General features: G+C 37.6%; 2 protein-coding genes across 3 annotated transcripts; one reads left to right on the top strand and one right to left on the bottom strand.

The window, feature by feature from the left end:
- Positions 1 to 573: 573 nt before the first annotated feature.
- atrip (ATR interacting protein) lies at positions 574 to 11,035 on the bottom strand. Of its 2 annotated transcripts, none has more exons than XM_023353464.1 (18): positions 10,767 to 11,035; positions 9,212 to 9,513; positions 8,798 to 8,880; positions 8,293 to 8,463; positions 8,097 to 8,209; positions 7,726 to 7,871; positions 7,503 to 7,601; positions 6,452 to 6,545; positions 5,930 to 6,094; positions 5,412 to 5,664; positions 5,273 to 5,317; positions 5,003 to 5,181; positions 2,594 to 2,730; positions 2,356 to 2,447; positions 2,006 to 2,089; positions 1,860 to 1,929; positions 1,577 to 1,768; positions 574 to 1,248 (listed from the first exon to the last, which is right to left on the bottom strand). In XM_023353464.1, exons 2-18 carry the CDS (start codon positions 9,510 to 9,512, stop codon positions 1,175 to 1,177), a joined length of 2,298 nt encoding a protein of 765 aa, XP_023209232.1. In that variant the 5' UTR covers position 9,513; positions 10,767 to 11,035; the 3' UTR covers positions 574 to 1,174. The 2 variants fall into 2 exon arrangements, with proteins under 2 accessions (XP_023209232.1, XP_005811881.1); XM_005811824.2 differs by having other exon boundaries at positions 575 to 1,248; positions 7,503 to 7,604.
- Positions 11,036 to 15,232: 4,197 nt separating this feature from the next.
- On the top strand, positions 15,233 to 26,551 carry LOC111605901. The gene is made up of 6 exons (XM_023325579.1): positions 15,233 to 15,635; positions 19,313 to 19,536; positions 20,354 to 20,456; positions 20,957 to 21,052; positions 21,900 to 22,414; positions 24,408 to 26,551. The coding sequence occupies exons 1-6, from the start codon at positions 15,594 to 15,596 to the stop codon at positions 25,855 to 25,857; spliced, it is 2,430 nt and encodes an 809-aa protein (XP_023181347.1). The 5' UTR covers positions 15,233 to 15,593; the 3' UTR covers positions 25,858 to 26,551.
- Positions 26,552 to 27,898: the final 1,347 nt, after the last annotated feature.

Raw genomic sequence — 27,898 nt, 5'->3', positions numbered from 1 at the left:
AAAATAAGATATATTTGATACTCTAAAAACAGCATGACAAAAAGCCACAAGACTCTGCAAAATAAAATGCAGAGTTTGAGCCTGATCCAACCTACTGTTTTGGACCCAGTACTGACCTCAGTATTAGAATAGATATCAAGCTGAGTCCACTGATCCAGTCATCAGGATCTAGTGTTGCCAAAGATGATGGTTTAAACTATTAGCCAAAGCAAAAAATGCTACAAACAAATAATAAATATATTGCTATATATGATTATGTATTTCCTGCAAACATTTTTAGCAGAGGAAATTATTCTGGATTAACTGCAGTAATAACTAAGGATACTTAAGAACAGTACAGAGCTTCCTCAAATATGATTATAGCAGCTTAAATCTATCTCCATTAATAAATGATTTGGCAGCCACTGGGAAGACTCCAGGAAATGTAGGAATATTTACAATTTGAAAAAAATAAAACCAGTAAAGCAGTGCTAGTTACTATATATTGAGATATTTAAAAATAGCTCAATATCCTCATCACAATTTTGTCAATTTTTTAAAATTTCTTGAATAATTTAATGATCATTCAGGGGAAAAAGTTACCAAGCAACTTTATTGCTGGATGTGCAAAATTTCAAAAACATTTTACACTCCTCCCCACCCCCAATAAAAAAAACCCAGACAAAAAAATAAAAAGAAAAAAGAAAATTGAGTTTGAAAAAATGTTTGAGTTTACAGACATCATCCCATTTTCCATTAGATAATGAATAAATAAAAACAGTTTGACAGCAATTCAGAGGAAAATAGTTGATTAATGTATTTGAGTAAGTAAATTCTTTAGGACATCCTTAGAGCACCCAAATAAAGATTTTAATTTTCTGTTTGGAGAATTTTAAAAGTTGTACAATATTAACTTGTGCAGGAATTAGTGAGGACTGGTTATTAAAGTAAAATAGAAAACAGTTGACAATGCTCACTGAGAACTTTGATTCATTCATCTAATTTTTTATTAAATCCATCAAAAAGCAAAATGATTCCTTCGTCACTGTTTGATACTTCTGTCAAAGCTCAGCTCTGATCCATCATTTTTGTTCTGATAAGTACTTAACAGAAAGTTTCTGTTCTGACCTGATCTTATTCTGAATTATTTGATCAGCCTGTAAGCGGTTCTTCATATTTCAGCAGTAGCAGCAGGCTATGAGGCGGTGTCAGTGTCCATATCATCGGTGTCATCGCCATCAGAGCGGCAGATCTCCTCCAAGGCCAGCTCTGACGAACAGAAACAATCCAGGTAAAACACAAACAACCATCACTTTGCTGTGTGGATCAAAGACTGACTCAATGAAAAACTGGTCATATGAGGATTTTCAAATATAACTGGATGTGTTTTTAATGACCATCACCCAAAGAAAACCATTAATTGAAGCTTAGTTTACTAAAAATCAATTTGTACATTAATAAGATGCTTTCTAGTTATTTAATGAACAGGGAAACCAGTGATCTACCAAATATTCAACTTCTGCTAGAATGCTCCAACAATCTAAGGATACACTCTTCTTCAAAGATGGAAGATTATTCATGTTTTGTGTACAGGTACCTTCGCTGTCACTCAGATCAGAGATCTTGCTCAGTGTTTCACGCACAGCAGGGATCATCTGGTCATACATGTGCAACACTGGCCGGCAGCTTTCAGAGAAGCTCGTGTGATGCAGCAGCAGCCAATGTAGAAGCAGCAGAGACTCTCTGAGAAGTGATGTGTCTGGGTCGCTCCAACAAGACGAGCTGTGTGCTGAATGAGAAAAAACAAAGTCAGGATTCATTAAATCAGGATTTATTGCATGTTTAAGAGAGTCCCTTTCTTATTTTTTCCCCCAGTTTACCTGAGGTCTGCTCTTGAGAGCGAATATCCAACCACTGACGATGGAAAATGATTACAACTGCCTGAACCAACTGTAAAGAAACAGAGAAAATTGTGTGGAAAGAAAATTTTCAACAAGAAACAGAAGTCAGGGTGATAGTGATCTACCTCACTGTAACACTGGCAGGGGCTTGGCTTGCTGCTTGTCCAGCTCTCTGTTCTCTGAGTCACTCGGCTCAACAAACGCACAACCTGGAGTGCAACAGCGAAAACACAGTGAATCCCAAATTTATTTACTTTTCCAGCGCTCTCTGTTCTTTCATAGTTAATTTGATGAGCATGCAATTCACAGATGAAAACATGGCAGATTTTTTTTACAAGAGTCAGAAAAAAACTGAAGGAAAGAACAATGATTTTTGATTTTCTAAAATTATATGATATGTATACTTTAAGTAACGTGATATTTACTGCTAAATACTTCCCACATTCATAAGGAAAAATAAATCAGTTGATGTTACCTGCAGGTCCAGCAAAATCCAATCGGCATGTGTAGCTAGCGTATCTGCTCTGGTCCGAATCAAATGGAACAACTTAAGAAAAATACAAGTATCTGCAGCAAAAGAGATAAGAAAAAGAGAAAAATAAACTTTTTAACAAGAAATATAATTTTTTTTAAACAAAATAAAAAGCAATGGATTCAGAGTGCGTAAGTGCTATCAAATTATATCAGAGTTGAAGTCAGAGAATTTTTCTCACCGTGTTGGGAACAGAGCTGCTTGGCCAGAGTCGGATGGTCAGACATGGCTGTGAGAACAGACACACACTCTGAAACCGTCTGCACCCCGGTGTCTTGTGCTAAACATAGACATACCACCTGCAACACACACTGGAGCCTAAAATATAAGGAAAAAAGAAGTCATATACATTATTGATTCCTCTCTTGCTCTCAGTGAAGGCGGATGTTTTTTTCCTCTGCTCCCTCCCTGCCCATGCCTGCTCTGTTTTTGTCCTGTCTTTTTCTATAATTTTGGAGCTTTTCTTTGCACATCCTCCGAATCTACAAATTATGGATCTGGTCAACCGGTCTCTCAATGCAATTGATCAGATTTTCTCGACGAGAAGACTGGGCACAGGAGAGCCCTGTTGTCCTGTGGAGACACACCCGGCGGGATTCACCCTGGATTTATTCATGATAACAAGATTTCTGCTGTTTGGAGCTTCCGGATACCTTGCTTATTGACAAATTTCTGACGGACTCGGCCGAACTAGTGAACACTCAGACTGTTGGTGTGGACAGAGACGCAAGTTGGATGCGAGTCTCAATGAGACTCGCAGCCCAGCTGAAGACTCTAAAACTCATTAACGGGATGGAATCGATCTTGGAGAAGTTGCTAGTTTCGGCTCAGTGGAACGACCAAACTAATTTGGATAATTGCGAACTGAGATGTATTGGAGAGACTTTAGGGAAGATTGAAATTTATAATCTACCCAACCTAAGACATTCTGTATCTGAATTGGCTTTCCCCGTGTTGCTTTGGAAGGGCTGCATATTTCCAATCTCCTTGAATATATGTAAACATAACGCTCCTACCCACCTCATCCCCTCCTTTTATCCATGCAGCTGTGGAGCTGAGCACTCCCAATGACATTCTTTGATAACAACATCTTTATCGGACTTCTGCTGGGAGGCTGAGCAACGTGGTTTCATGGCCCTGTGATGTCACCGCCTTCACTCATGATTTTGTTTTGCCATTTGTTTTGTCTGAATGTTGCCATGTGCCCTAATGTGTCCTTTCCTTTTTTATTTTATTTTGTTAGAAACTGTGGAGTACTCACTTTTAACCCAGAAAAGGAATTAGAACAGTCACTCTTTAGCTTATATTTTAGAAACTGTAGAGTACTCACTATTTAGATGCAGGGACTCCTATTATTGCAACCATAAAAGAAATTAGAATGAACTTAGAATCCAGAAAAAAAATTTCCAGAACAGAAACATTTAGTTTTTATTATTACTTAGAAACTGTGGAGTACTCATTACTTTTACAAATTTAGAAACTCCAGAGAATACTTATACTTATCTAGCATCCCAGAAGTCCAGAGGATACTTACTTACTTACACTTATTTAGCAACCCAGAACAGGGATTTGGAATTTGGAACCCAGAAAAACTACCTTAGCAACTACTTTTTAGACTCATATTCTTCCAAACCAGAAAAGGAATTAGAGGCCAAAGTATTTAGTTTATTTACTATTAGCTTTTTCTTTTTCTTTTGGTTTGTTATTTTGTTTGTATTTCCTTTTAAATCCTGTAAAGCACTTTGTATTGCCTTGTTGCTGAAAATGTGCTATATAAATAATAAAAAAAATACCTTTACCATTGAAGCATTGTAAATATAGGTTCGCAGAAAAGTAAATAAATATGTATGAAGTTGAAAGTGAGTGACATTAGCTGGTGTCTAGTACGTAAACAAAAAATCTACTAAATTAAAAAATTATCACGCCTCTGAATATATTTGCAATAAATATTGTGTAGTTTGAGATGACGCACTGTGAAATCAGCTGGTGGTCAGAATCAGATTATTTTCAGCCTGATCTGTCCTAAATGGTCAGTCAAAAACTAAAAGAAAAAATCTGTTCTTAGTCCAATCAGTGAACACAATACAACTTTTTAACAAAAAGATACAAAAAAAAAATTGGATACTCTACTTTCTTTCCTCAAACTTTCAAGACAGTGTAGGAATCTTGTAAACGCCAGTAGTTTCCTCTTTAACTACTTTTTATGTTTCATCATTATTTATATCGACTCAACCAGTTAAAGGAGAACCATTAGGGACTTTCAAGAATCAGAAAAAGCCAAGCAATCAGTTTTTACATTTCTACATTTCATGTTTAAAGTCAGTTTATTTCATACTTGTTTTAATATAATTCTGGTACTTCCATGAAGAATACAAGGTCTAATCTGATTTAATGTCAGACAACAGATTTCAACTGTATCCTGTAGTCACATAGAAAAAATAACCAGTCACACTTCACTTGTTTCTAATCTATGCTGTTGTCATTTCCAATGAGGTAAAGTGTAATTAAGATCTTACTATGACTAATATTTAATGCTTATGGTTAAATCTCTGCACTGTGGTTAAATATAAAAAAGCTGACATAAATGTACCTGTCAGAGTGTGTGGGAGGTGTCCGTTTTATGAGGATACACATTGTCTTCAAAGTGTTAAGGAAGAGCTTCTCTTTCTGAGCACTGTTACCACTGAGACGCCTGTCACACAACCGGAGCAATGACTGCAGCAAGGCATTCTGGGAGCAAAGGCCCATGTGTGCAAAAGAGCGATCAGTCTACAAACAGATGAGAAACAAGTCTATATCAAAGAAAAGCAGCTGATGTATAAATATGTTAAAATTTTGCATAATTTAGATTTTCCTGTACCTTGCCTGTAGTCTGGTTCTTCCTCAACAACACCGCTTCTACCACCTAAAGGGGAACATAAATATTAGCGTAAAAAAATTCAAAAAGTCTTGAAGTATAAATAACTCAAATCTACCTTTAAATACATTTATCTCCTCACCTCATCACTTTGAGCCAAAAGTAGGTAAAGAAGCTTGAGGGCTGTCAAACCAGTGTCCTCCACTCTAAAACCTGTGATGCCAGCCTCATCCAGTCTCCCCAGTACAGGAGACTCTGTTTGGCCTGCTGAGATTGAGCTGGCAGTGGTGGAGTCTGATCCACTGGAAGAGGAGCCAAGAGACTCCAAAGTGCAACAGAGCTGAGAAAGATGAAGATCTAACAGAGGAAGCAGGAAGACCGCTCCAGGACACGACCTACACAAAACAGATTTTTCTATTTTATTTTATTCTCAATATCAAATTATAACTATAGATAAAGCCCGGTGCTAAAACGAATAACTACATTGAAAGTTGGGGTTGCACCAGTTGTGATCTCAATGCTGCTGTTACAACATTTGACCACAAGAGGACTCTGTTGTCCAGAAAATACTTTAGGTACGTTATCATTTATGGTTCTGGATGCTTCACAATGTGGACAGTTTAGTAAAGCTTTTAGAAAAGTCTCAGTCTGTCAGAGTACCTGTTGTCTCTGTTGCTGACGGCGATGGTCGTTTGACTCTGACTCAGCAGGTTGACTCCGGTCGTAGCCAGGCTTTGAACCAAACTCAGAGGAGCTCTGTTGGCTCCAACGGCGCTGGCGCCCTCTAGGGGATCAGAGTGGAGCTGAGGGCTGACGGACAGCTGACTGAAACCACAACGAAATAAAAACAAAAAATCATCAGTGAAGATTACATGTTCAGAAACTATAACAGGTTCTGTTTACAACAAAGTTGCCTAAAGATGAAATCACATGCAATATTTCTTCAAATCTTTATTAAGTCTATACTTAGAGTTTATTTAGAGTCTAGGATGCTTTTTCATAGAATTGGTCTTTAACTTGAGTTTCTATTGTCATTTTTGGCAATCTATTCACATCTATTCCTAATTCTGGAACATCAAACATTTAACTCTGTCGTTTTCCCTCTGAAGCTCCTGTCGTCTGAGCCTTCTACAAAAATTAATGGTGGAAGTTCTAGTCTTTGTTCTTGGTCAAGGTGTTCACCTATATTCAGCCACACTCATCGACAGCAGGTGGGAGAGACCGAGGCTGCTAGGAACCAATGGCTGCTGCAGCAGCACCCCAAGCAGGATGCCTCCTAGTGGACAAAACAGAACAACAAACAGGATGAAAAGAACTCTTGTGATACAGGTAGATCTCAGTTAATTTGAAAATGATCAAAAAGTTTATTTGTTTCAGCAATTCAACTTAAAATGTGAAGTTTCCGTACACACAGTAATATATTTCAAACATTTTGATGATATTGGCTTATAGCTAATAAAAATCCCAATTAATTTTTTTCAGAAAATGTGGATATTACATTAGATCATCATGCAGAAACATCTGTATACAGTATGAATCACTCTGTGTGCAATTGTATTTTTTATGTATAGGAAACATGTGTTTTTGAACTGAATCACTTAAATTGTTATGGGCATTTCAGTTTTTTAAGATGCATCTGTAAATGTAACACAGTCATCTTTTGGCTGTTCTGTTCCATTAAATAGCATAATGTGTTATTTTATACAGATCTCCCTGCTTTAGTTTAAATTTTAGGAGAATATTATAGTTAACCTAACATAACATAACATAGTTGTCCTTGAGTTGGAGCAGCATATTATATTTTCTCCTGAGAAACTGACTGCCACAATCACATCTGTCCCGGTTGAAAAACACAGATAGTTAGATTGCGGCGTCCTAAAAGACACTGATGGAGGAGTAAAGTGAGACAAAATAGTAATACTGATGATATGTAGAGTACTTGTATGCCTATTGTTACATAAGTACTCTTCATATACTTATGTAGCGTATTTGTTGTCCCAGTATCAGGGACAAAAAAACAGACGAGGACATCCTAAATTATAAGTTTAATCAGGCACAACAAATTATCTTGTCATATGACTAAAATATATTTACAATAATCCCCATAGGTGAAACATGCTTATAATTTCTCATCACTTGCTAAACAAGTGGCACAGCTGTGTGCGAGATGAAATATCAACAAATTATAAGTCTGCCATGAGTCCTTTAGAAGCAGCTAGTCAATGTAACAAACCTTTGTGCTGCATCTTTGCATGTCTGGCAGACAGGAACGGGTCTGGATGAGAAATATCCTGTCCATCACCAGATCTGCTCTTGGATACTCCTCTGTCTGCTGCTGCATTACAAACACACACACACACACACACCCCCACACACACACAGCTCAATTGTAAGTACGGATAAGACAAAAGTTTGGCTATTTCAGGATTTTCATGACAGCAGATCTTGTGACTCACCATCTCTTGGAGTTTTCACCGGCGTCACTCGTGATGAAATCTGTGCTCCAAATGTCTCCTTGGTGATGAAACCATTTCCTATTGGAGAGGAGGAGGAGCTGCCACTCATCTGATACATCTGGGTGAGTGCGCTGAGCACTTTAGGACTAAAAAAAATAAAATTTATGGGTGACCAGAAAACTCATTTGTTAATATGTCATGATAGTCAATAAGAACTGCTTATAACTTTGGAGATTGAGTTTCAAAAATAAAAAAAAGCTGTCATTATATGGCTGATGAGAAAAAAATAACCAGAAAAAAACAACTATATGCAGCTACAGAGCATGAAGCATTTCATTATAAAATATGGTGTTAAAATAGGAGATGCCTACCTAGTCCTAGCCACAGGAGAGGCCGTCTTGTTTTTGTCTGAACTGAGAAGTTTGGTCTTCATCTCATTGATTTCTGCTTCTTTAAACTGCAGCTCAGACTGCAGAGACAGAACCTGTGCATACAAAACATATCAGAGTTGCTTTAAAGGATTATCAGCTCTGAACATATGTGTGTCCATAACCTCTACATCCTCACCTTCTTGTTGAGCTCCTTCTCCCTGTCGCTCTGCTCTCTCTGCCTCTGAGTCTCCAGGAGAACCTGGTTCTGTCTCTGAGTTTCCTTTTCTTGCTGAACTGCTTTCAGAGAATCTCTCAGGACACGGATCTCACCGCTCTTCAACAGAATCTCCTCTTCCACCTCGTTTAACTAACAACATACACCCAACTCACATTTAAAAATATGGAGTGTAAAATGCAAAATATTCTTAAGATTTGATCCAAGTTAACTTTACTAGGTTACACAGTTTTGTTACTCTATGTAAATAAAATATTTACTCAGACTTGTTATAATTTTAAGAATACGTTGTCACATATTAAACAAATAGGAAACAAAATATTTTCATAGATATTATAGCAACAGACAAGGAAGCCAAAAGGAAGGCTGCTGAAGATGGGACAAACATAGCTTGGGTTTCAACAAAGTAGCACAATGACATAAATGCCTGTGAATGGAGACATTTTGTAAAATCACTTTGTCTCACCTTCCTCTTCAGCTCTGCATGCTGGGCCTCCAGGAGTCTGTAGGAGTCTTCCCTGTTTGACCCAAGCTGCTGCTGCATGTTACCTGAACACACACACACAAAACACTGCTTTATACACTCCTGCAATACAGAAACTATACAGACTAAACTTTATTGACTTGGACACCTCTCAGCAGAGGTCTTAGCATCCCTTAATATAATTTAAACTATGATTTTTACAATAATAACAAAATCAAATGGTTCATTTGTCCTCCATAAACCTTACCATTAGATCTTTTATGTATTTTTACGAATAAAGTCAAATCAGAGGAAATCAAGCTGCTAAAAAGGCAGGTGAAGTTACATATTTAAATGATCAGGTTGAGTCATGTAATATTAATTTAAGTATACAAATTATTTCTTCCTTCAACTCACCAAGATTTTCCCTGCTGTGTTTCCCAGCATTTATTTGGTAGATCCCAGACTTGTTCTCTTTGCTGTGGTCTTTTGCAAATTTGTTTTGGCCTGGAGAGGATGTCCAGGTAGACCCAAGCGCTGGCTCGTTCGGTTTGGACGCTACTACTGCCGAAGTGAAGGCCTGTGAGGCGATGATGTCTATTTCATCCAAGTCATCCTGGGTGAATTCCTCATCACCTCCAAAAGGGTCATCAGATGCAACTGCTGTCACAACATCCTGGTTAAGGCCTCTGAGGCGTTTTGTGGGTGGGCAATTCATGCTGTGAGGGGCAAAGGAGCAGATGGGATGACCAAATTGATTTTTAGGGACTCCAAAATGTCAGCATCCGTTAGTCTGCTTTGCTACTGCTGTATTATCTAACTTCCATTAGAGGTAAAAGTGTTTAAAGCACCGTTTCAAAAGAAATGTAACATTCAATTGAACCCCAAAAAGAAAAACACATTCAGAAATTTGTCATAGAAGGTAAAAAGGAAAACTCTTCTGGGCTTTCCTGTCATTGTTCTTGTGCATGATTATACTACTATCATGTTCGAAATAAATAAATTACAGCATATATCCAACTCTATCAGAGAGGAAATATGAAACTTTTATGTTGCTCAATCTCTCTAAACTTTTTTCTTTTGGAAACACACAATCTCTACGCAGTCTCATGTCATGTTCATCATTTTAGCATGCCATGTATTTCATACTTTTTCTGACAGAATTAACAGTTTAAGAATTCCCATCAATAAACTATACAACCACAACATTTCATTTGAAAAATAATGCGTATTAGTGTATTTTGGTGTCTAGGTATCATTTATCAAGTGGTTTTCTTAATGGCAAAAATATAATATTCTACATTAATAACTTTTGGCAGGACAAATATTACAATGACACGTCAAATTTCTGACATTCAGTCTAACCATTAAAAATCAATATCAATAAAAAAAATTCCCTTGTTCAACATTAGATGGCAATATCTAAAACATTTTTTTTAAAATTGAGCAGTTTCTGTAACTTGCATTACAACTTATAACATGTTTCAATGAAAATTGGAACGACATAAAGGATATCATCATGTTATGATTTAAACACTGTTTTACTGATCTAATAGATAAAATTGTCTGTTTTGATATGAATATCGTTTGAAATTTTCCCATCATAGGTACTGAAAAGAATATCATTTCACTAAGAAAAAGTAATGATCCCAGTTGTGGAATGTCCCCAGCTATAAAGTGGTAAGGTCAAATTTGACACATTAAATTTATCCTACAAACATAATCAAAGCACCTCAGCTCAACTTGAAGGTAAACATTTAATATCTTATTGTTGGCTGCTTAACATTAGTTGTCAATCAACTAGAGAAAAATCTTGAGGCGTCATTAAGCTAAAAACGACGTCACATCAGAATGAAGCAGCTCGCTATTGTGCGATTTAATTACATTTGCTTTAAGTTTTTTTTTAAATGTCAAAGAAAAGCGAAATTAACAAATCGTGAGAAGTTGTATGAGCTTGTTATGGAGTTGTTACCTCGTCTCGGTGAGGCTACTACTGTTGTTGTTGTAGCTCCTTGGAAGCTAATGCTAACTATCGTGGTTCCAATGGGAGGTTAGCCTGCCAAGCTAATTCTGTCACAAAAATATACAGCTATCTTGTAACACCTTATTCAAAAAAGATACAGACACAGATTTTACAGCTGTTCCTAGAGACAGCTATACTAAAATAAGTTATTAAAACAGTAAAACTTAAAACAAACAATATCAAATCACGTTATTGTACTACCCGCTGCTATACTTCCACAAATCTAACCAATCACAAGACAGTTTGGACAACCTGACCAATCATTGACATTCATTCGCTTACATTGGTCCTACAAGACCCGACTGAAGACAAAAAGTACTAAACGCGAATAGAATAGAATAGAATAGAATAGAATAGAATAGAATAGAATAGAATAGAATAGAATAGAATAGAATAGTGGTAGGTAGATTCGACAAAAATTTGGCTGTAATTGGAGTAGCACTATTTCACTCTATTTTTACTCAAGTAGAAGTAAAAGGTAGTCATCCCAAAGATAACTTAAGTAAGAGTAAAATACGCACTTGATAAATTGGCTACTCAAGTTCTGATCAAAGCATCTGATTTAATTTGAGAAAATGACTAATTTAGTTTTAATGAAGAGCAGAATAAAAAAATACCATGACTAAATAATTAATTCAGACTGAAGGGAAAATGTAAGAAATCTTGTGCGAGTCATTTTACTGCATCGTACTTTTTGCACTTGCTTAAGTAAAATGAACCATTGTTTGAGTAATTTCTTCAATGGCTATTTTGTAGTTTTACTTAAGAAAAATTTGTAACAATTTATATATGTTATACTTCTATTTAAGTACATATTTTTGCTACTCTTCTGAAAACCTGGCAAGCAGTAAGTGAAAAGAAAATTCACAAGGGGTTACTCAAATACTATTTTGTTAATAAAATAAACACCTGGGGTCTTGTCTAGTTAACAAGACACATTTGTGTTTATTATGATACCTCTATATCACAGTAACTTTAAAAATTAGAATTCTTTATGCAATTTAAAACATTTAAGACAGACACATGAGATACATAAGATGTATATGCTTGGTTTTTCATTTGTAGCTAAACCAATTCAACACTTTGGAACACCTTAGTTCTAAAACTTAGACATTATATCCAGTTATACATGATAAGCAAGAAACAAATTTGAAAAAAGGAAACTGTCATAAAATCTCCATCTTAAGGTTTCCCTATGAATACTAATATTTCATTACTTTAATGTCAAAAATCAAATACATCTGTTGTTTGGAGCCACCAAGAAACTCCTACACAGATAAACTTAATCCTGGATAATCTGAGAGTCATATACAGTTATAAATACTGAAGTTCACAGTCTGTATCATGTCCTGAATATGTTTATCACCAATATAAAAGATGGACTCACTAAAAAACACACCAACTGAAAGATGGCACTGATACAACACAGTGTTTTTTCTTTCCCTTATGTTTTACATAACTCTGTGTATATTTTAAGAGGAATTTTTGTCATATTTCTAGGATGTGATATTATTTTGTATACTAACACCAACCAGTCATGGGACAAGCAAATAGACTTGGGCTATAATCTAATGTATTTACAAACACTATGGATTTCTTCGCTATTGTGTCCTGTCCCTGTTTTACATAAATAAATGTGATTAGGAAAAAAAAGACAAATGAATTATGTTCCAATTCATTGATAATGTGGTTAAATTGTTAGTTACATGAAACATTCAATTGAACAGACTGATCAATCGAAGGGGTATCAATGGAACTCCTTCTTTAAAATGCCCTCGAACATTTTATAATTACACGAGATTAGGTGCCTTAGGATGTTTAACTGTTGCTGCTTGATGATAAGATAAAGTGATTAAAACATATTTTAATATTGTAATTTTTATATCTAATATTCTTTCAGAATGTATGCAAATATGAATCTCTGCATGTACACTTGCCTCATTTTGAGCCGTCTTGTGGCTTCTCAGCAACAGCAAGTATGCTTTCCATTTTTAGCCACGGACAGGTCTGTGTGTCGCAGCTGAAGCTCTACAGTATGGGTGTGTGTGTGGGGGGGTGGGAGTGCAGGGGTGCGCGCGTGTGTGTGTGTGTGTGTGAGAGTGGGAAAAGCACACATGCTCACTCTCCATCGCTCTTTCTTTCTGCCTCCGCACTTTAGTACAAAAATGGCAGAGCTCAGCTACAGCATCCAGATGCACCCATCATCTTCATCACCATCATCACGTTCATCAGCAGTAAGACATGCATCCATTATCACTGTCACCATCTGTCCGTCCACGGTGTCACCACTAACACTCGTATTCAGCTTTGGTCCACAAAAAGGAGAGCTGCTCTAGTAAAAGACATTCCAGTGAATTCACAAGCAACACATACAATCCCTTCTTTTTTTATGCAAGCTTGTTACCATGACAACCAAACAGTTAAAAAGCAAGGTCATTTAGAGTGAACCAGATGAAATGAAACTATGTTCAAGTGGCATACAGACGACTTTGTGGCAGGAGGTGGTCTGTTGTCATGTCGACATTAAAAGCAAAGGATGCTTTGTAAAATATGTTCTCGTACCAGCTGTTCGAAAGCTACAGATCAAAGTCACACATCAATCAAGTGTTGGCTTCCTAAATCAACCAAGTGGAGGGGAGGAAGATGAGGTGGCTTATCGGGAAGACCAACCAGAGTAAAATCTATTCTCAGATTTATGCAGTTAGGCAGGTATTGTGCCTTAAAATAGCTTTTTATACCTATTTTTCTTACTTTTTATTATTTTTGTCACAAACTGTAATGTACTTTATGGGGATTCTATTTCATTGGCCCACACAGAGTAGAACATAATCATAAAATAGTAGGAAAGAGTTGTTTAATTTTTTTCTGCAAATAAAATCTTTAATTATTCAATTAAAAAAATAAATAATGGCCAAATCTTTCCTATTTCTAAAATGGTCAATAAGTAGCTGGTTTTTCAAAGAAAGACATAGCAAGTGCTGCAAGTGCTGGCAGTTTGTCACAATCCTTGCAGAGGATTCTTGCTGGATGTGGGAAACGGTGCCCTTAAAAATGGCAAAAAATGCACCTTCCCGACAGTGACACATTGGGATACTTGTTTTCGGCAGAGAAGAGTAACACATTATAATGGGATTTTATGTATCCAACATAAAGTAATGTATAACTTGAGATCGAAAAGAAAATGATTCTTAGTTTGAATTTCTTTTCAAATAAAAACCAGAAAAGAATAACATTTTGAGTTTTCTGTCCATTGACCAATATTTAGAGAGCAAATTTTCCCCTTTGTTTTGCAGTGATGCTCAAACTTCTACAGAATTTGTGAAGCGCAACTGTGAACATCAATTTACACACTTACAACATTCTCTTAGGTGTATTTAGGCCTGGACTTTGACTAGACATTTTTACTCAAACCTACTTCAAGATGAAGGAGCAACATGTGATGGCAAATTAGAGAGAGAATGTGCACAATGGCTTATTAAATCAACACTGAAGTTGTAATCTGTTAGACAGAAAGAAGCAAGGTATTGCCAAGGGAGAAAGTAGCCGGGCAGCATTGAATGTTGAGTACCTTGGATATGATGAGAAAATTTAGAATATTTTCTTAATTTGTGTTAATCCACAAATTTCCTCCTAAGATATTAAATTAGTTTCTTTAATCATGAACAGAACACCAGACAGTTTTGCCCCCAAACATTCAGTGCTCTATCAGAATGCTGGCCATAAAGACAGAGTGTATTTTTTCAGCTTCACAATGAGTGCAAGTCTAAATAAACAGAAGAAAAATTCAAGTTTTTGTCTAACAAAGCCAGAATGCAGAACTACATCTCTGAAAACCACCTTTCCTTTCAAATAAAGGTCACTAGAGCAAAAAAAAAAAAAAAAAAAAAAAAAAGAAAAAGAGTGTGCACACTACTACAACCAGTATAGGTTCATTTTTTAAATTTCATTTGTGCTGTCCTTTGGACTATTACATTATGAAAAATGTGTTGTTTTTCTTGCACTTGAGAATCGATACAAACGAAAGTCTGAAGAAAATACCTAAGATAGGGACTGAGCATCCTCTTTTAAGTTTGTTTCAAAACTCAGATTAATAAACTTGTCTAAGTAAAAACTCTTTCCGGTTGATTCTGATACGCAAGAACGAGCCACAATGTCTTCACTACATCTCCCAGCATGCATCTGCTAGGGGGAGATCCTAGCTGAGCAGCTAGAAGATGGATAGTTTGATAGCGTGTTTCCCCTGCTGCTGAGTGTATCACTGCAATGGAGGCTGCCTCTTGGATGAAGCTTTGCTGAGGAGTTTCAGACAGAGGAAAACCTCCACAAGGAGAACAGTGCATGTGATTGGCTGATGACTCTTTAAAGGACACCAATCAGACAGCATCCTTGCTGTGTGTTTTCCTCTCCATCTCTGAACGCACTGTCAGCCTGCGCATATTTTTTATGACTGCAGCGCTGCCATGCATGCATGTCGTGCCTCTGTTGTTGTGCAGAATGTTGAAATTTCAAGCAGTTTTTGTAGGAGATGTGGCAAGAGATGTTGAAGAAATAGATGGAAAACAAGAGGTACTGCTTGGATGAAAGTGTGGGGAAACAGAAGCTGAGGATAAAATAGCAGGGGAAAAGGCACTGTGATTAGAGAGAGAGAGAGAAAGAAAGAGAGAGATTGTAAGGCGGAGGAAGAGGAGGAGGCAGAAGAGGCGATCTGCTGAAGGGAACCAGCAGAGCCGCTGATTTTACCAAAACCCTCGGCAGCTGCCTTCTGTTGCTGTGGAGATGGGCTGTTGGCTCTCTGGACCATGGATGGGTGACCAAACGGTAAGCCATTAAAAACTGCCTGACTGCTAGAAATCCTGCTGTGTATTTTTAATTAGCTCTCATTTGAATTAGATAAAATGGAGTCACTAGTGCTTGTCTATTTTGGTTGTGGATGTGCCAGTATGTGTGCATTTAATGAGACTCAAAGTAGGCATTGGGATTTCTGCAGGATTTTGCATTTGAATGTGAGACCATTAAACACAACGTTAAGTTGTTCATGCCATTTCTTTAAAAAGTTCTGTTAGATTTTGTCTCATTTGTGTCACTGACACCTCCCAAAGAATCCCACTCATTCTGCTGCCATCCTCCGTCTTTACATACAGGTGCCATTTTGTGCTCCTTTGCTCACGCTGTATGCATTTTGTGTGTGCGTGTCCGTGTGTGTCTGTGTGTAGCTGAATGTAGCGGAGGGTGACTCATGGTTCTGATGCACTGGAGTTAACAATGCTGTTCTTGCGTCTAATTCCCTGGCTTTTGAGCTGCATGCACTGATATGTAGCAAGCAGAATAAGGGTTATGCTGCTTTTCAGAAGTAACACACCTCACTGCAGATATACAGAGACATACTCATATTTGTCATGTTTGATGAACACGGTGTGGCTGCCCAGGTGTCCCTAATCCAACCATCTGTCAGAGAGAAACAGAATTTTGCTGCCCAGTTGTGTCTTATGATTTTGCCAGTTTGCAACATGTATTGTATTCAAACCATTAAGATAATAACAAAAAAGGATGATGGAATGAACGCTGCCTTCAAAATGGCAGCTTGCATTCCAAAAAATGCACAGTGGCGTCGATGGATCCTGGATTCCCACAATCCATTACCGAAGTGGAATAATTCCTCAGTGAATCCCATGATGCCACTGAGCAGCATCTGGACATTAGTTAAGCTGCATCCCCCACTCTGTTCATAGCAGTTGTTCCTGGGATAAATTTGTTATGAAGTCCAAGTAGACATAATTTCAATGGGAACTGCCAAAATTAGTATTTACATTGTGTGAAGGCAACACACAGAAGTCATAAAATTTTGGAAGATAAATGAAGGATTAAGATTATGTGCAGTTTCTCAGAGGGTGTTTTGTCCTTTTTTGAAAAAAAAGTGCAAGAATCACCTCATATTTTTCTTTACTTGATTCAGACCACACACACAGAACTGTGATGTGCAACGTGCAGTTATCTGCTTTATTCGGCCTTCATCTTTGAGTCCAGAACAAGCTGATTGCAGAAATGCAGGGTATTTTACCTACAACATTCTCAAAATGTTATAGACAAATATTGCATACAGCAGCAACAATTTTAATTGGCTTTGGGAGCAAAATGTACCAAAGCAATGCCATATATGGATGTGTTGGTACCCACTTAGGCGGTGCCATCAAAGATATTGTAGAATAGCTTTAGCACTTTCTATAGAAAGTAACACACCAGAGTGTATTTTTTCAGCTTCACAATGAGTGCAAGTCTAAATAAACAGAAGAAAAATTCTGTTTACATCTGGAAGTCAACAACAATAATTTAGTTTTTTAAATTACTACAGATCTTACCTGTAGTATTCAACTACAGGTAAGATCTTACTGTTCCCTTACTGATGCAACTGGCTGTACATTTTCTGACCTAAATTGATTCTCTAAGTATTGCAGGTCCCTTATATTTTTTTTCTTTTTCCAGCTTTTTTCAGAACCACTGTTAATATTAAAATCTTCCAGAGTTTGACCCTTCAAAAATAGGGGCAATTATTTTTTGCAGCACTGTTTTTGTGTTGAATAGTTTTACTCATGTGATTAGTCATAACTCTCTCAAGTTTACTCAATTTGTTATTCAAAACAATCAACCTGCATATGAGTAGAAAGCATTACATTCTGGCTTCTGTACTTGTCAACTATTCCTGCCTGAGCCTCCAAATTAGCATCTAGTTATGTAATTATATGTAAAAATGTTTCTTCAAACAAAGACTGGCACCCTGTACATGATATCTTGGCATAAAGATCTGTTATTATTGTTACATAAATCTCTGCTTGCTGAACTGGAAGCTCAAATAAAGAAAAAATGAGTTAAGATTCCAATCACTGCTGTTTTTAGTGAAGAAAAATGTATTTGTTTCCATTCACTTAATTTTCAACATTCAGTTTTTTACTGTCTGATGTTATTTTTGTCATTCTCATATTCTAATATGAAATTATACCCCACACTGTAAATGTGGAGTTTAATTTAGTTTTTGAGCTTGCCAATGAAAAAAGATGAGATTACTGATTGAAATTTAATCAAATTAGATTCTTTAAGTTCCAGTTCATGCTTCCTAATATTTTTCCATGAGAAAAGATGCCTTTGCTGCTGTGGAAAACTTTAAAGAGAACAGTTACTGGTTTATTTAGTGACAAAATATGACAGAGGGCATAAAACGACATGCCAAATACATTTATTAACTATTGTTGACTATTGTTTTGATGGTGTGACTTCTGACTCTGCTAAAGTTAAATGTTGCAGAAATTAAAACTGTGGGGTGTGCCCTATACATCAACCTTGTGAAATTTTCTTCATTTAAGCCAAGATTGTGAGTAAGATTCAAGGCAATAAGTGCTTCCAAATGTTGATTTTATAGGCAAAATCAAATTTGACCCCTCAAAGGCTATGAACCTCATCAACATTTTCTGTGTAGCTAAATCACTGGGGAGTCACTTCATTCTTCAGTGTTGCCACATTAACAGTGGCTACACAACAATTTTGAAAGTTCTTTTGATAGAGTTATTTTTTACAATACACCATCCTCAGAGGGAATCCCAAGGCGTTTCCAGGCCAGCTGAGAAACATAGTCCCTCCAGTGTGTCCTGGGTCTTCCCTGGGACCTCCTCCCGGTGGGACATGCCCAGAACACCTCACCATGGAGGCGACCAAGAGGCATCCTGACCAGATGCCTGAGTCATCTGGCTCCACTCGACGTGAAGAAGTAGCAGTTCTACTCTGAGTCCCTCCTGGATGACAAAGTGTCTCACCCTATCTCTAACGGAGAGCCCAGACACCCAACGCAGAAAACCCATTTTGGTCGCTTTATCTGTGACTTTGTTCTTTCTGTCGTGATCCAAAGCTCATGATCATAGATGAGGGTAGGAACGTAAATTGACAGGTAAATCGAGAGCTTCGCTTTTTGACTCAGCTCTCTTTTCACCACAACAGCCAGTACAGCGTCCGCTTCAATGCAGACGCTGCGCCAATCAGTCTGTCGAACTCCCGCTACCTTCTTCCCTCATTTGTGAACAAGATTCCGAGATACTTAAACTCCTCCACTTGGGGCACACCATCAAATTTCTGTAACTACCAAAACTATATAAAAATACATCTATGCCAAGTAATCACTCCATATATGGTAATAATTTCACTGCAGTATATGTAAAAGCTTGTTTTAAAATGATTTACCTTGTTTGGAAAAAAAGTTGATTGGCCAAATGTATTTAAGTTAGGATTATCAAAGCTATCTGGCACAGGAAAATAATGGTACATTTATCAAAGGCTATGTATTTATCATATTTTATGATAAATTCATAGCACATTTATCATAAAAAAAGAGTGACAATTGGAGTTTCATTCATGTGTGTCTCTGGTTGAAGCAAAATGATTAAATCATCCTCCAGGAAAGGCCATGTACATTCCATCATCATATCCTATCTGTGTTTGTTCACTTGATTCAGATGAGTGGGCGGAGTCTAGCACACCTAAGCCAGCGGGATGCTTTGAGGATTATTGCTGCGAGTCAGCGCCCCATCACCTTGCAGATCAAGGGCCAGAGGAGGCGGGGCAATGAGGGAGACAGGGGATCCTGGGAACCCCTGCCGCTCAACCTGCAGCACCTCAACCTACCTCTTCCAATGAGGGGGGCGGGAATTAACACATCTAGTCCCTCCTACCCAGACAGGTAAGCACATGCATAGATAGGCCTGTGATAAATTGCTCCAGAAGTTATTGTGATAAACAATAATATTGCTGTTTTGAGACCATTAAGTAATATAATGGTAATGGCAAAAATAATAATACAAGAACACTTTCTAAAAGATCAGTGAACTTTAAATTCTAATGAACATTTAACACTGGAACTGGAAGACAAAATACGTAAAACAACAAATAAAATTAATTTTGAAGTCTTTGTAAACAAAATTGTCCTTCAAAATAAGGGCTAGTAGAGACCAAAGCACCAAACTGAAAACTTATATAATCCAGTTTTTGGTAGTAATAGAGAAAAAAGAGATAAACCATAAATTATACCAATGGAAATTAATGAGTTTGTTTTAATTTATAATGCAATTAATTGATTTACTGATTATTGTGACAGGCCTACACATGCACAAGCACAACATATGTAATGAAATAATGGCCTGCATGTTAGTAAAAGAAATTCCATAAAGAACTGTTAAATTATGGCTTTATTTATTTATTTATTATGCTTTAAATGACTTTATTTCACTGAATGACAACCACCAATAACTTTGATTAAGATATCCAATAAAATATCTTTTTGCAAAACATTTGGGTACTAGTTATGTAAATTACAGGTAACCAGCCAGAGCAAACTAGTCTCTATTATCCTGTGATTGCAAAAGCTCTGGTATTTACATTTATTTAGGACTGTTTGATTGTTTTGGGATTCATTTCATAGGCTGTAACCTTTCAAAAGACATACATAATTGTAAAACTGTCTCAAAAGCTGCTAAAATGTTCATCTTGTTTTTTCTCAGACATTATTATGGCCATCTGGCTCTGCCACAAGATCACTGTGATGGAGGACGGTACAGCTATATGTCTAGCTCCCCACGGGACACTGTGGAAATCAACCATCAGGTGAACAGTTAATAAAAGCTCTAAGAAATAAACATTGATGTGAACATATGCTGCATTTTATCAGCTTGGATAAAATAAAAAGAAATCAAAGCAATGTTGGAAATCTTCTACAGCACCTTGCAAAACTATCACAAAGGTGTGTATAACTGGGATTTTATTTGTTAGACCAACACACAGTAACACATGACTGATGAGTGGAGAAAAGACATGGTCTTAAAACCTATTCAGAAAAGGAATAAAAAGCATGGTATGCATATTTATTCAAGTCATTTGAATCAATACCTTATACAATCAAGGTTTGCTGGACTTCCAGCTGCAATTTAGAATTAGCTTTCTTACTCACTGTTTCCATAGAAAAAGAGAATTCTGATTAAATATTTCTTGAAGAGCTTTTTACAAATAGTGTATGAAAGTGTTACATAGTCAAATAAGCCTAGAAAAATACTCTTTATGTTTATTCCATTAATTATTTCCAATTTTCCACTGCATAAATTCTTTAGGATCTTGAACTCGCCAGACGTCGACAAAAAAGGAAAAATTGCCTGATGGGATGTTGCAATCCTGATTCAGATGAACCAACAACCTGCCACAGCCAGGTATCTACAATCTTACCTCTTTTAGTAACATTTCCTACTCACAGTCTCCATTCTATTCCGAAACCAATATCCCTTTTCAACCACCAGGTGTAAACTCTGCATTCGATGTTCAATAAAGCTTTTATTGTGATTGTGATTTTAGAATCACAATTGGTTGATTCTAAAATTGTAGAATCAAAACAGTTGTGAGCATGTGTAATGACACTTAACATACAACTCCTCAATTTCACATATAAAATTAGGGTGTGGAAAATGTCCAGCCCCTGTCCTCTAGGTCCGGTATCCTGCTGGTTTTAGATGTTTCTGTTCAAACAGCGGTTCAAACGGTCAAACTACCTTCACAGCATGTTATAAAGTTCTCCAGAAGCCTGCTAATGAACTATCATTTGATTCAGGTGTGTTGAATTAGGGGAAGAATTAAAACATGGCCCCTGAGAGCTGACACCACTGCTTTGGAGTGTGAGATGCAATTAAAACCTTCAACAACTGTCCTGTTAATTTTTAACTGTGTGACAACAATGAAGTGGTACTTTAAAATTTTTTAATATATAATTTCTTTAAAACTAGAACAAAAAATTGTAAGAATTTATAGGCTGGAGATTAGACAACACAAGGAGTGTTGGATTCTTAAAAAACATGTTGATTATTGGAGTGGTTCTTAGATTTTGGAGACCTTTTTGCTTTACTAAAACAACAAAACAATATTTATGAGTTTTTGACATCCTATTGTTCTACACACTCATCCAGTTTGTATTGAGGAAATACACATGCAACATGCAGTTATTTTTATCTTCTGATTTGCCTGTTTGTGAACTGTCCTTTAGAATGAGCATCTCTTGTCTTGTAGACTGATGATGAGGACTTCATCTTGGAGAAGCCATTGGGTTACATGCCCCTTCATCATGAGCTGGACAGTGGTCTGGGCTGGACAGATGGCTCCCTCCATCAGGGTGATCTCTCAGGGCTGGAGACAGAGGAGGGAGGTCTGGAAGACTGTCATCCCCATGGAAACTTTGCCACTGCTGGGTGCGGGGGGTTCGGAGGTGGAGGCTCTCCGTCCTCAGAGTCTTTCATCTCCTCGGAGCTCAGCGATTCAGGCTTCTACAGTGTTAGCACCGGGGAGTTCAGACACTTCCAAAGGCTCCTAGAGAAGAGGATGCGTCTGTACAATGCCAGGATGCAACATCAGGGTGAACCATGCGAGAGACGCGAGAGGCGTGACAGCTGCCCCAAGAGCCACAGAGAGCTGCTCGAGTCGATACCAGAGGCCCTGACGATGCAGCCCCCATGTCAGCACCTGCAACATGGGATGGAGGATGGAGGTGGGTCAGTCATGGACGTCCAGCCTCGTGGACTTTTCAGGTAATTTGGAAAAAATATTTAATTGATTAGTAACATTAATCTTAATTAGAGTCTTATCCATTTTTTTTTTTTTTATATATATATTTTTTTATTGTGAATCACATGGAAATTATTTGAAATCCCACACCTGAGACAGGCTGGTAACAGTGTTCATGTGCTGCAAAAGACAATTCTGTCAAACTTGTTTTATAAATTTGAAATAAAGAAAGAATAGAAAGTGTTGTGCTCATTTTTGAAACCATAAAATTATACTTCACTATAGAAATTTGCCTTAGAGTGAGAATGGCTTCAGGAATGAGTCTTGTGTTTTTGTATTTGCCCTCATCTGAAGTGTTACGTAGTGGTAAATAATTACAATTACCACACTCATACTTTTTATCCCAAAATATTATTTTTTTATATACATACAAAGCAATAGTAAGGTTCTGTAAATTTTTCAATCAGTTGTTTGTGTTTTGTTTCTTTTTCTGCTCACCAACTCAAAAGTTTTCATATATGAGTCATCACACTTTTCATAAATTATAACCATCACCTCTTTTAGCATTTATAATCATGACTTTTCAGTAATCCTATGTTAGATTTATGCATTTATTTGCTCTGTGTATTCTGTCATATCAAATCTGTGCTCATACATGCATGCAGTTATTTTTTGGACAACCTGCCTTGCAGCGCATTGGTGGTTGTTTTAAAAATAGAACTTTCCTTCAGTTACCTGTGTTCAAAACTATGGCTTCATTTTGTCCATCACTAAAACCTTCCTTTACTATTCATTAGTTAATTGGCTGGCTTGTTTAAAAGTAACATCATATTTAAATAAGTATTAGGGAGCCTACCAGAAGGACTTGTGCACATTACAAATGTAATGATTCATGAGCCCCTCTATTTACACTGGCATTGTTTTCCAAATAAATAGAGCAGAATTTACCCTGTACATATTTTGACCAGAATGACCAGAATTATTCTGCTCATACAAATTTATTTCCATTTGCCTCTAATTTAGTTATAAAGCGACTTTAAGACAAGAAAGTTGCTGTTTTGGCTTAACCTTAAGCCAAAAAGCCAAAAAGTTGATCTTATAAAAACTCATAGAAAATGTGTGGACAGAACTCAAATGGTGAGTCCAAACAGTTCTGTCAGGAGGAATGAGCCAAAATTCTAACATACTGTTTTTAGAAGCTTCAGAATGGATAGTCAAAACATTTGACTTCAGTCATACAGTTCAAAAGTAATGTTACCAAATACTAAAGAAATACAGGTAAACCTAATACTTTGAATAAAGTAATACAAAAACTTTCTTTCATGTTTTTCTGAAATAACATGATACAGATATCTTGTTTTTAGCTTATTGTCAGACAACAAGCTTTCCCAAGTTGTTTAAAGGTGCAGTATGAAACTTTATAAAGAATATATATATCCACTCTTTCTTTATTTTGTTAAAATTGTCACTGTGTCGTGACAGTATGTTATAAGACAGATAATCGGTCTCATAATATACTGCCATACAAATGGTCATACTCCTCCTTGCTGTCTGAAGAAATGCACCACTCCAGACCAAAAGTAACCAATCAAAGCCAGAAGGAGGTCTGATTGACAGCACTAAGAACCGCCTCCTGGCTCAGATTGGTTGTTTCTAGTTACCACTGGGAGAACTCAGAGAAAGCAGAGGAGCTCAGTTTTTTTCACCGATACTGTCACAACACAGTGATAGTTTCATCAAAAACTTACATACTGCAGCTTTAAAGCCATAGACCTTAGTGCATGTAAACTTCAGATTTTAAAGAAAATAAATTAATTTCTAAAGAGAAATCCCTTTCATTAATTTTAATTTCACAAATACAAATGTCAGTAATTCCAACTGATTTTTTTTTCTTTCTGATTCAGTGTTGATGGTGATAGTTAAAGAAATGGTTATGTCTTTTTATGATGTGTATGGAAGCATGATTTCAGCTGCACATGTTGTTGCATCAGTTAACTAGAACAATTTTATTTCCAGGGTTTCATCGGTCCAGTTCCATAAAGCTGACCGACCCTGTCTGAACCGCCACAGCTCTAGCAGTGGAGCTCTCTTCAACCCCTCTCATGCCGCAGTCCCACGTATAAATGCACCGGTCCTATCCACCTGCAGCACACCCTCCAGCCATCGAAGACCACAAATACCCATGCAGCAGCAGTATAACCACCAGGGTTCAAGCTCAGTAGGCATGCTGAGGAGGAGCAGAACTCTACACCATCGACCGCCTCCACAGGAATACCGCCGCCGGGCTAGCCACCCAGCATCACCTTCCTATTGTGCTGCAACTCTGCACTACTGCGGAGGTGTCACGCCACACAACGTCCTTCCACCAGGCCTGCCAGAGGAAGGTGAGCTAGATGCTGGTGTGATGGCTTCCCACCCAACAGGCATGGCCCTATCACCCCAACAACACCCAGCTGCTATGGGACACGTCAGGGGCACCAACACCAGTGAGCGATGCTATGACAACTCGGGTGGTCAGATCACACAAAATGACTGGTGGCACACTCAAGATAGAAGCTTAATGCCTGAGCCAGCGGTGGCAGAAAGAGAGAGGGAGATGGAGAGGGAACTGGAACAAAAGAGACAACTACAAAAGGAAAAGGAGATTGAAAGGGAGAGAGAAATTGAAAGAGAGAGGGAGAGGGAAAGAGAGACAAAGCTCCAGGAGGAGAAGGAAAGAGAAAGGCAGCTGGAGCTGGAAAGGAGCAGAGCTAGAGAACAGCAGCACCTCCAGAGTCATGTCCTCCCACTCCAGGCTGGAGACGTCAACGACACCTGGCCAAAGCCGGCCAGTCGCCAGTCCTACGGAGGTGGAGGAGGTAGAGGTCTCTACAGCACTTTAGAGGGCCACACAGGGGTTGGAACTGCTGCTGAATGTGAGGCAAAAAATGGACACATAAATGCGAACTCAAGTCATAATGCCGGTTCCGGTCTGCAGGCAAAACCAAACCCAAGCTCTAGGCCTAACACAACCTCACGAGTCACAAGGAGCCAGTTGCTCAGAGATCGAGCTCATCAGCTGGCAGATGAACGAAGTGGAATGAGCACTGATGAAGAGACCAACACTGACATGCTGCTGGGTCGCTACTGGAGTAGAACAGAGAGGAGAGAACACTTCCTGTTGGCTCGGGAGCAAAAGCAGCAACAGCTGTTGGCCAGAGGCGGGCCTTTACGAGAAGCTGTTAGCCGGGGAGCAGCATCTATAGGAGATGGAGGCTTAATAGAAAGCAGGGGAGTTGGACCTTTTGCTGAGGGGCGATGCAAAACTGTCCTGGAGCTGAGTCAACGGAAGCTGAGTCGTCTGAGGAACAGAAAGCTGTTGGATGACTGGACAACCGTAGAGGAGCTGCTGACTCATGGAACCAGGTTGGACAACCAGGAGGACATGTTGTGTCCAAGCTCCCTGTTGACAGTCACCACTGTCTAACTGGACAAACACAATCTCTAGTTTAACCTCTGAGTATGTGTGATGTTAAACTAATGATATAATATTATGTGAATCTGCCTGTTCCGTCTTTCTCAGAGTTAGACAAGAACATGGATGTCAGCTGAAGTAGGCATCTAGTAGAGAAAGAGATTTTGGGATTGGTGGAAGGGCCCCTTAGACTTGGAGTGAAAACAAACAATGTGAAAGAAAATCACCAATGTCTCTCTTCGATCTATTCCAGGCAGGTGTCTTTCACCCAATGGAACTGAAAATATAAAGCTGTCTTGGGTTTCTTGCGTCACTTCAATTAGACATGTTTGGAATCATCAGTGGGTTTATAATACCGTTTTTAAAACAGGAAATACCAAAAGTCTGACACCCACCCTCAATTCAGTTTTTTTCCCACTGCACTTCAATATCCCCCAATAACCCCATGAGAGTATGGCTGATAATTGTGATGTGGTTCAATGCCCAGGCACTGGGCACTGAGTTGTGTGGGGTCAGGAGCACCTAACAACAAAAAAGCATGTCAGTTCTAATCAAACCAGATCTATATTGATTTTTGCATGTATAGTCAATGGGCAGTGCAGAAGTTGATTATTCTGGTTGGTGTCTGATTCCCAGCTTTCAATATAGAGCAAAATTAAAAGGCTATTTATGTAAAGTTTACAATATTAAAAAACCTGGACTATATTACTCTACCCTGATGCAAACTCTTTGAAACACAGTTTGTTGAATGTTTGGTGCTTTACAAAATTAGTAGGATTGTTAGATTTCTATAAACTATACAACTCTATCCAGCAGTGGGGGGTTGATGTGAGGTGTAGATAGACAGGCTTCCCCAGGGCTCAATTAATGCAAGAACCATCATTGCTTGACTGTTTTCAGATTGTGAAATATTTTTCCGGTGACATTTTTAGTGGATTTTGAGCTGCTAGTAAAATTTTAGGGGACTTTATTTATTAACTAATTACTTACACTATCTGAAGTGCAAACTGACATCCATTCTCTAATCTCTCTGTGGAAGACAGGAAGCATGATGCTTCACACAATTGTTGTATTGTTCTGTTAGCAAATATGTCTGAAAGGGTAAACTTTACTCTCATTGCTTTGCTTCACCTCAATCGATAGCTTTACGTGTGGGTGTGTGACCACTGTACAGCACTCCGGACAAAATGTGTGAGTCAGTGCATGACGCTTGAAATGACAAACAAATGAGCAAGGTCATATGAGCTGGTGTGTGTTTGCACCATGTGATTCATGCTACATCCAATGCTAAGTATATTTTACTGAATTTTTTAAACATTTACAAATATTTGGGTTTGAACCTCTAACGGGCCATGGGATATTTGGAGAGCAATACTATTCTAGGTGTATTTTTCTTGTCTGTGCACTTAAAACAAATTACAAATTCCTTTTATATCAATGGCAAAGATACAAATAAACTGTAGCAAAGCAGACAATGACAACTTGGAGATTTGATACAAAATCTTGAAAATTTTATCTTTTTTGAGATAGTAACAGTTTGTTTAAAAATAATCAGTATGATTTTGTGCAACAAAAATAAAAGTGTGTGAATTAGTGGTAAGCAACAGTTTTTCATGTAGAAGGTTTGATGCTCAACTTTAATCTGTTAAATCATATGTTGCAGTGCTTGGTCAGGACTTTATGCTGGACTCATGTTACTTAATTTCAAACCAATCTACATGCATATTCCCCACTTTAAGAAACCTAATTAAGTGATTTAGAGTCAAAGCACTCATTAGAAAAAGTAGTGTTATACCGATCACTATTTTTATTTATCTCTAATTAGAATCTACTGTCAGGACTGATTTAAATGTTCAGATAATTACCAGGACTGCACTATTAGTAGCGTTAATTGTTAATATTATAATTATCATGTCGCTTGCTGCTCCTGCTATTTTCAGCAACCAGCGTCTTTTACCAGCAATTTAAAACTAAATACACTGCTGCAACTGGACTGGAATCTGGTAGAATTAGAAAAATAACTACATACCACTAATATTTTATTGAATATTTC

This window comes from Xiphophorus maculatus, chromosome 20, assembly GCF_002775205.1.
Source record: "Xiphophorus maculatus strain JP 163 A chromosome 20, X_maculatus-5.0-male, whole genome shotgun sequence".
Taxonomy (NCBI): domain Eukaryota; kingdom Metazoa; phylum Chordata; class Actinopteri; order Cyprinodontiformes; family Poeciliidae; genus Xiphophorus; species Xiphophorus maculatus.
This window is presented reverse-complemented; position numbering and strand designations above follow the sequence as displayed.